Here is a 10,282-nt window from a genome sequence, read left to right as displayed (position 1 = left end):
ACTCTAAAGGTGTTTGTTCTCTCATATGCTATTGCCAATGAGACTTGTCATCTTTCTATCATGGCAAGTCAAGAATCAGAATCAGAAAAGAAAAAAACAAACTTGTTTCTAGGGCCTTTTTACAGCAAGTACTTTATTTACTACTTCCTAGATCACTCTCTCCCAACAAGCAGGATAAAGACCTTTGGAGTTAAGATTTCTAGGTTTACATTCCTCCTTTCTCACTCATTGGCTATAGGACTTGAAGCAAGACATTTAATCCACCTAAATTGGACAATTAATCCAAAACCAGCTGTGTTATTCCCAATTATGTATTAAAATATTATACAAGGCAATTTATGAACTTTCAAGTGAAAATAAAAAATCAGCTTTCTTTTTAGCTTTTTCAGAATCCTAGCAGTCGAATAGACTCCGTCCTAAGCTAGCAGATAGAGTTTTTCCAAATGTCCCTGTCCCATTTATTCTAAAAGTATACTGAAATACATTAGTACATGACTTAAAAAGACAAATACAAAGTGGTGTTTCTATATTATTCAATTACTTTTTGTTTCTTTCTTTGCCCGCTTCTTTAACTTTACTTCTAAAAGTACAATCTGATAAAAATGATATGGAGTTAACTTGTTAAAAAATAGCCATTGCTTACCAAGTATTTTCCCTTAGGAAAACTTTGCTCTGTCTAACATTTTCTTCAGGGCATCTTTGACATCTTTATTTCTTAAGCTATAGATCAAGGGGTTCAACATTGGAATCACCACGGTATAGAACACTGACACCACTTTATCTCGTTCCAGGGCATAGCTAGTGCTTGGCCTGGAGTAAATGAAGAGAATGGAGCCGTAGTACAAGGTGACTGCTGTCAGGTGAGAGCCACAAGTGGAGAAGGCCTTGAGGCGGCCTTGCGTGGTACGAATCTTCAAGACGGAGGCAATGATGAAGAGGTAGGAGGCAAGAATGAGTACAGTGGGAGTAATGACATTGGTGGCAAGTATGAAGTATAATACAGCCTGGTAACTGTCCTTCACATCACATGCCAACTTCACAAGTGGGGGAAGATCACAGAAGAAATCATCAATGATATTGTTGCCACAGAAGTTCAGAGTAAATGTTTCACTAGTGATGACTGTTGAGTTAATAAAGCCACCAAGGTATGAAGCTGCAACAAGACTGGTACATAACCTTGGGGACATAGCTTGGGAGTAAAGCAGGGGATTGGAGATGGCCACATAGCGGTCATAAGCCATGGCAGCTAACAGGTAGCACTCACTATATGCCAGTCCAGCAGAGAAGAAGAACTGAGCCAGGCAGCCAGCAAAGAAGATGCTTTTGTCCTCAGAGATGCAGGTCACTAGGATCTTCGGGGTGTAGACAGTGGAATACCAGAGATCCAGGAATGAGAGGTTCCCAGTGAAGAAATACATGGGTGTGTGGATCTGTGAATCAGCACAGATCAGAGACATCAGGGTGATGTTCCCTAAGAGACTGATGACATAAATGATGAGGAAGATGAAAAAGAGTACCCTCTGTAACCTTGAGTCAGCTGTGAACCCTAAAAGTATGAACTCCTTCACTTTAGTGAAATTTTTCTCTTCCATTGCGTTTGGATTTCAATGGTCCTTTTCTGTGAACAGATTAATAAATACATCATAAATTAATATATAAGCATCATGTCCTTCTCTTAATTTGCCATTTTAGAAAATGAAAACCAGCTAATTCACATATATTGTTCTTTGAGAGATGTGTTCCTACTGACCCGAGTGGTACTCCTTTTTGCATAACTGGGAAACCTGTTCTATGCTATGGTCTTAAGAGCTCAGTTACTGTGCATCTAACGTAGTGTGTATCACCTTGTATTTTTAATCTAAATTTTTTTCCTTTTGGGGTGTGATTTGAAGAGCTTACTCTTCTGATCTCATGGTGATTGAAGAGCATGCAAAGGACGTAAAAAAGAGAGTTTGAAAGAATGCTCTGATAATTCTTCATGTCTTTGAGTCCTTTGTCTTTTTCCAGAGAATTGCACAGAGAAGCTTCATCTTATAATTCTAACTAAATTTTGAAATATCTTTGGTAGTCCACTAAACTGTAGTATTCTTGAAGGCAATCAATAAGCACATTACATTCATCTTTTAATCCCCAAAACCAAGCACTAAGTTTGTCATAGAGGAGAAATCCTGTAATTGTTGGACAAAAGACTAAATTTACTTAGATAACTGGAATTTGAGCCATGGTTACTTTTATAATCCCCAAATATACTCTGAAGAGAAGTGAAGACACTAATTGCAGAATAATTACGTTCATAATGTTGGTTCTATTTTCTACAGAATTAAGCACCTTTTTAAAAGCTGGCTAAATGAATGGTTTTAGGGAGTTACGGAGTGTAGCCTCTGAAAGTCCTTAGAGGTAAAAGTAGGAGATTGGACTATTGCCTACAATGGGGGAAGGGCCATCTCAGCTTCTGTGTTACAGCCCAGAGGACCCCTGCTACAACCTACCACAATCAAAGGAGAGCTATATTGTAACTGCCAGTGTTCTGGGTTGGCAAATGATGTTAAATTTTTGCTAATAGGTCCATGACTTGAAAACCTCATATACTGGGGAAAAAAAAATCTTACTTTGGCCATTATGCATGATTATGGACTTAAAATTGAGCTGGAAAAGTAAAGAATGTTCTCTTGGAACTTCATCTATTTGATGAAAGACTATTTCTTTCCACTACAGTGGTTGTCGTAGTTAGTTGTCATCGAGTTGAGTCACTAGAATGGTAAAAATATATAATTTTCAATTTTTAAAACACATTTTAATACCATAATTATTGTTAAAGTAGACTTTGTTCATAACAACCAAAAAAAGGGTTAGAATAAGTAACGTTTAAGTTCCCTTCGTATTTCAAAGTTGTAGGTGCTAAGGTCATTTTTAATAAAGCATATCCAGAGATATTTGTTTGATCGTAGTTTAATTAAAATTGCCCCCTACGAAACTCTACTTTTTCACCTGACTTTCTTAGTTCCTACAGAGCTCTTCCTTCTCACCTGCCTTTCTTAGTTCTGTGAGACTTTATGGATTCAAATGAGATCACATGTTAGAAAGCACTTTAAACCATTGATGAGAATTACATTCACTAAAATTTTATGATTCCCTCATGTCAAATACTCCCTCAGATATACTTGCTTTAAATCCCAAGGATTTCCAAATGTACGCATGATATGACTTCCAGAGCTTCAAGTTTTCTCTTGTAAGAACTATTTTTTCCTTTTGTGGAGATTTTACACCAGCTGGGCAATTGCCGAGTTTGCGTACAAAGGCCAAACTGGGAGTTAAAATTTCAAGGGACATTTCTCCTCTAGCCTCTCTTTTTCTCCTCTAGAGTTATTAAAGTATAAAATAAATATAAGTATAAATATATACATATATGAATATATATGTATCAAAGCTTATACAAATTAAAAAGGATTTAAGTTAGCTTACTATGAGACATAGCATACAGGTAAGTACCATATTTTCAAAAGATGTGAAAAGCAAAAATAAGAACAGTACATGAAATGGAAGCACAGATAAAACCTACACAAAATCACACATGAACTCCTATTCACTGCTCTGGGCAGACCACAAGTTTGACTCAAAATTTCCACAGCCCACATGTACAGTTAGCAGTGTCAGTAAGACCAAAAAAAGAAAAAGAAACCCACAATCAAAAAACCAGGCAACATTACCATTCTTGACACTAACTTCAGAAAACCATTTCTCCAGAGTTTTTTTTTCCTTATGAAGAGAATGAGGGAAGTATAATACATGATATATTTATTAGTACTCTTATGTATGTAGAATCAAGAGTTAGTTTTTTTGAGCTACATTTATTTGCCATGACTTCATGGACTTAAAGCTAGCTGCATTTCTCATTGAATTTGAGGGATGCTAAGAAGCTTTCTCCTCACAAAATACCTCCTCCCCATCTATCAGACATCTTCCTTTGCCAGGAAGCCTCTTTTAGAAGTAGCTGCCTCTGGAGTGATCACACAGAAAGGAGCTGACCTCTTACTGATCTCTCAGTTCCTCTCACGGCTTAACGCACCTGTTCTCTATACAGTGTAGTTTGACAGCTTTCTCAGATACTTCTTGAATCATATATTAATGATAAACGTACAGTATTATCCCAAAGGAATATGTAATTGCACTCCCTCTCTCAAGGAGCTTCTATGTCAGGAACTGCCTAATATAGAAAATGAGGCACTTTGAGATGATGAAAATACTGACCTATTTTAAGTTTTCTACACATTGACCTACTCTGAGGACTAATGCTGCCCCTGAATGATAACAGCAGAGACCACAGTTTGCCCCAGCTGCAGAGACTTTGTGAGAATGAAAACATCTCCCAAGTAGACATCCCCTATACCTCTAATTCCTTGCTTCCCTAAAAGAGGAAATAAGGCCTGAAGAGAGGACATTTGGGGACACTTTAGCTTTCTTCACCAATTATTATAGGAAAGAAATCCTTATTCTGTTTCATGAAGTATAATTATAATATGGTTTCATTACATTATGACTGTTTTTATTTTTCATCCATATTGTGATTTATTGTCCTTTCCCCCCAGATTAATTGAACACAATGCTTATTTGCATGAATATAGTCGTTGCATTAGAATATCCCCTGAAATCCAAAATCTCATGCATTACCTTAGAATGCCAAGTGCCTTCTACTCATTCCACAAGCATCTTCTTCCTAGTGGTAACAATACTGGGAGAAAATATAAGATTGAGCATCCCTTTGGGATATGCTGCTAAAAGCAAAGAGGGTCTTCCAGTGCCATTCTGGTGCCAAGAAATGGATTACAATGCTCACTTACCTTTTTGGAAGGACTTGGGGAGAGATCATCATGAATATAATTGGCCCAATTAACTTGAAAGCTCTTCTGATTTGTGTTTCATTTATGCATTTAAGATTAAAAAAAAAAAAAAAAAACCAGGAAGGACTAACCTAAGAGAATAGCCTACAGATAGTAGATGCTTAAGAGTTATTTGCAGTTCATAAAAATTACAATAATGATTGTAATGATAATGAAAATACCATAGAATACGGGTCCTGAAACATGTTGACTACCACTTAATAAAATTTACTCATTTTAGAAACAGTAAAATTGAGAGACAGAAAATTTAATGGTTAGCCGAAAGTCACATGGTTAGGGTAAATTTTATCTTTACATCAGACCATGATGTATTTATTCGTCAAAACAAATTAGGCAGGTGGAATGAGCAGGGCCAGACAGCGCAGGGACTGTGTAGTCCATGTTAAGGATTTTAGAATAGAGTTTAAGTTCAATGCTCAATAGGGAGCATTTGAAAAGTTTTAATGAGATGCACGATTTGGTCAAATAAAATTTGGATTTAAAAAAAAAATGTCTTTACAATGTGAAAAACGGAAGTGTGAAGACAGATGACTATTACAGCAACCCAAGAGAGTGCTGATGGCACTTGGGTTGGGCTAATAACAATGGATTTGGTGAGAAATTGATGGATCTGAGATATTTGGAAAGTAATATACACAGAGTTGATGATGAGAGCTTTGAATCACCAAATACCCCTGAAATTTTCTTGCCTGTGAAATCAGCCCCTTCTCCTCTACCTCAGGGAAATAGTTTTACCCAATAAAATAAAGTAAAAAGGAACAAACATTTCAATGACTTTGTCTAAGGCAGTTGACTTGCAAGGGATGCCAGTCTTTTCTCAGTCTCAACTCCTAACACCGCTCTTTGCTTCCAGTCCCAAAGGAGAGTTAGATCCAATCATAGCCCAGATGAACAAAGCCGACACAACCGTTGTTATTGTGCTACTTATAGTTTAAGGAAAGCAACTGCCGAGTATGATTGTGAGAGTTGATATGACTCACCCAAGACCATGAAGAGAATTAATGATAGAGCCAGTATGATCAACTCTCCTTGCAATGTGCCTTGTATGTCTTATGTTCTTTAGCACTTAGTCTTCCATCCTGTTTTTCACCTGAATGGCTTTCTCTGCCTTTACTAAAGCAGAGGTTACTAAGGCTAGGGTCTGTTGATCACTAGGGAATATATAGATGGGCTTCAAGAGGTCCAAGATTCCTTCCAAAAATGTGGCATGGGAATTTTGTTAACACACATATGTGTTCAAGAGGGCCCATAACTTCTATAGGATTCTCAGTAGAGTCCACGGTTAAGAGCCTTTGAGCTACAGGCTTCAGATATGCATTTTTCAAAATAAAAGCTTTCTAGAGTAACGCTAGCGTCACTATGGGTTTGAATTGACTCAATGGAAACAGGTTTTTGGTTTTAGAGCAATGCTGACACTTCCTAAAATGGGAAATTTGAGTAATAAAATGAAAACTAGATAAAATTTCCTTTATATTTTCAGAGAACTTTGATCTTCCAGACTTGGCTGCTGAAAATAGTTGTCAGCCAAACATTAAAACCGTCAGCTAAACATTAAAACCGTTTCTAATGTTATTATTCTGAAAGTAACCAAAGAGGAGGAAAACAATATTTAAATAGGGTGAAACGTTGTCACGGGGAGTAAGTAATGATATACTGATATTTCATTGTATTTTGTCAGAAAAAGAAGAGATCCTCCTAAATGAAAGGTTACTAGTTTTCACATGAATTTCAATAATAGCAAACCAATAACCCACTGCTGTGCAGTCGATTCCGACTCACAGCTACCCTATAGACCAGAATAGAACTTCCCCATAGAGTTTCCAAGGAGCGCCTGGCGGAATTGAACTGCCAACTTCTTGGTTAGCAGCCTAGAACTTAACCACTACGCCACCAGGGTTTCCGAATTTCAATAACAGTGATTGTAATTCGAAATGTGAAATAACAGTATCGTACACAAATGTTCTAGGACAATGATTTATTGTCATTTATAATTAAAAAAAATTAAAAAGTTCCTTCCCTCAAGGCGCTTATGCTCCACTGAGTAGCATAAACAAGCTAGACTCTCACCAAACCCATCTACTCTTACTGGGCACACAAGAAGACTACATTTCCCAGCATCCTTTGTATTTAAGCCAAGGCCGTGTGGTTACATTCTGGCCAATGGGATATGGACAAAATCGAACTACATCATTTCTGTTTCTGGCTGTAAAATTCCATACAGAATAATCCATCCTCTTTTGCCAAACGATGGTGGCCACGTATTGTATTTGAGGGCATCAAAAACTGGAAGGAAACTGATCTTGAAGTCACTATTTAGAGGAAAGATGAAACTTTTGAGAACTTAATCTGTAACATGGTCTATTCCAATAAAGTAGTTTTGGTCATTCATTTAAAATCAAAGGGTGTGTGTGTGTGTGTGTGTGTGTGTGTGTGTGTGTGTGTGTGTGTGTGTGTGTGTGTGTGTGTGTGTCCTCCACCTAACTAGGATTGCCACTGGTTAAAAAAAAAATGTAGTTTCTACCCTCAAGGTAAGGAGCCCTGGTAGAACCGCAGTTAAGCTCTCTGCTGCTAACTGAAATGTAGGCGGTTAAAACCCACCAGCTGCTCCTTGGGGTAAAGATGTGGCAGCCAGCGTCTGTGAAGATTATAGCCTTAGAAACCTTGTGGGGCAGTTCTACTCTGTCCTACAGGGCCACTACGAGTTGGAATCAACTCCACAGCAATGCGTACCATTAAGGTGGTTCAGTGGTAGAATTTTACCCTTCCATGCTGGAGACCCAGATTCCATTCTGCGCCAGTGCACCTCATACGTAGCCACCAGCCATCTGTCACTAGAGGCTTGCATGTTGCTCTGGCGCTGAATAGGTTTCAGTGGAAAGTCTAGACTAAGACAAACTAGGAAGAGAAGCCTGGCAATCTACTTCAGAAAATTAGCCAATGAAAACAGTAAGGATCACAGCTACTCTGGAAGCATTTTGTTCTGTTATTCATTGGATTGCCATGAATTAGGGGGTCAACTAGATGGTAGCAAACAATAACCCTCAGAAAGGGAACCTAGTGGTAGGTAAAGGATTGCAATAGCAAGGAAGATATTATAGTACATTTTTTTAAACAAATGTAAATTTTAAAACTCTGTTAAAGGGGATTATCTCAGAGGAAAGGAGTTGAATTTGAAAGGAACTTTTATGGAGACCCTGGTGGCGTAGTGGTTAAGAGCTATGCCTGCTAACCAAAAGGTCAGCAGTTTGAATCCACCAGGCGCTCCTTGGAAACCCCATGGGACAGTTCTACTCTGTCTTACAGGGTCACTGTGAGTCCCAATCACTGCAAAGAAGCAATTACATTTATATGGGAAAAAAATTTTTGAGCATCCCCAGATCCAAAAAATAACCTATCAAATGATACCAAAGAAGCAATTACATTTATATGGGAAAAAAATTTTTGAGCATCCCCAGATCCAAAAAATAACCTATCAAATGATACCAAAGAACACATAAAACCTAAACTAACAGTAACATATAGTAAAAGCAGAAGCGATATGATTAAAAGAGCTTAGTGACACTACTCTCGCTGCTTGGGGTGGTGCTGCCTTTTTAACGCCTTGCTGCAAAACAAATGCTGAGCACTATTTCTGCTTTTTGCCTTTTTCTGGAAAATCAAAAATCCTCTTTGGATTTCTTTTGGTTATGGAAAACAGGTATTAATATAGGTCTTCCGTAAAAGTAAAGAAGCGTAAAGTGAACTTTTGATAAGCGGGATATTCAAAAACATTTATTATGTGCATCTTTCGAATAAGTCAAAGCAATTCACAGAGAAGGAATATTCAAAGTACAAAATATTTTCTGACCTAAAAAGAGTTAAATATTTAGATTTAAAGTGTTCATTATGCTTTAACCCCCCCCTAGGGGACAGAGTAGAACTGCCCCGTAGAGTTTTCAAAGAGCTCCTGGAGAATTCAAACTGCCCACCCTTTGGTTAGCAGCTGTAGCACTTAACCACTACACCAACAGGGTTTCCTCACTACGCTTTAGACAATATTAATAAGAGAAGTCCACACCTAGACAAATCTTAGAAGCAGTTTGTCAATAGTGAGGTTAATGAAATAATTTTTTGTCAAGACAGTTAAAACCTGCTTTGCAAAAAAAAAAGGGGGGGGAGGGAATCGAATAATTCCCAATCTTCTCAGTAATATTGATAATAAAGAAAATAAAGACACAATGTGTGAAGGGTTTCCAAGGGAGAAATAAAACATTCTTTTGTATATAAAGTCAATATAAAATTAAGGGTTCATGGAAAAAAATGAATTTAAAGAATATACCAGTCTATTAAGTAATTAAAAACCAAACCAGCCAACCAACCAAACAAAAACGTTTTCACATGCAAGCTGTGGACACGCTGAAGAACTTCTAGTCTGCCCCAACTCAGATTGGAAACGAAACAAATTTAAAGCATTCTGTTTTATTTCTATTTTTTATTTTTTTCTAGACAACAAAATATTTGTTCCTTTGCCACACTCTTAACACTTCAAATAGAATCTCCTGCTAAAGTCTTAGAAGAAGTACAGCCAGAATGCTCCTTAGAAGTAAGGATGGTGAGACTTCATCTCACATACTTTGGGCATGTTATCAGGGGGACCAGTACCTGGAGAAGGACATCATGCTTAGTCAAGCAGAGGGTCAGTGAAAAAGAGGAAGACCCTCAGTGAGATGGATTGACTCAGTGGCTGCAACAATGGGCTCGAGCATAACAACACTTGTGAGGATGGCGCAGGACCGGGCAGTATTTTGTTCTATTGCCCGTAGGGTCACTATGAGTCGGAACCAACTCAAACCTAGCAACAACAACAACAAAGTTTAATAACTACTTAATACAGTATCAGGAATTGCCTTCTTCCAGCCCTTGCTTACAAATTCTAAACTCTATGTATTTTGGACAAGGCCCCAGGAAAATGACTTTCTTTGGCAACATGTGGTAAATGCTGTATCTAAGAAAAATCCATTTTCCACACCACTTGCTTTTTCTCCAAGGATACTAATGCAGAAGAAAGAGGGGCAGGAAGAACTAAGTTCCTCCTATGGCTCTCCCTCTCCTGCACTATTTCAATTTACAAAGGATTCTACTGGAAGTTGTTGGCTTAGCCTGTAACTAAAGAGAATGGAGAGACTACATCCAGCTAGAAACAAAGTTATCCAAAAAAGAGATCTCTTTGGACTTACTTAGGGCATGAAGCAAAATCTAATTGCACCTTTCCTCAGAGGCCTCATTCCCAAGATGTAGTACACTTTGGGGACAGGGCACCTTCAATAACAACAACAAAGCAAAACTGACACAACTAGTTCAGGGAGCTTTTATCCAATTGACAAAGACTCTGAATATGTTTTACA

General features: G+C 37.8%; 1 protein-coding gene across 1 annotated transcript; it reads right to left on the bottom strand.

The window, feature by feature from the left end:
- Window positions 1–330: 330 nt before the first annotated feature.
- LOC100665552 (olfactory receptor 9G19-like) lies at window positions 331–1,788 on the bottom strand. The gene has a single exon (XM_064289039.1). It carries the CDS (start codon window positions 1,590–1,592, stop codon window positions 657–659), a length of 936 nt encoding a protein of 311 aa, XP_064145109.1. The 5' UTR covers window positions 1,593–1,788; the 3' UTR covers window positions 331–656.
- Window positions 1,789–10,282: the final 8,494 nt, after the last annotated feature.

Source organism: Loxodonta africana, chromosome 7, assembly GCF_030014295.1.
Source record: "Loxodonta africana isolate mLoxAfr1 chromosome 7, mLoxAfr1.hap2, whole genome shotgun sequence".
NCBI classification, from domain to species: domain Eukaryota; kingdom Metazoa; phylum Chordata; class Mammalia; order Proboscidea; family Elephantidae; genus Loxodonta; species Loxodonta africana.
This window is presented reverse-complemented; position numbering and strand designations above follow the sequence as displayed.

Bases quoted from the DNA above. Each gene is read 5' to 3' on its own strand.
- LOC100665552 (XM_064289039.1), bottom strand. From the start codon at position 1,592: ATGGAAGAGAAAAATTTCACTAAAGTGAAGGAGTTCATACTTTTAGGG.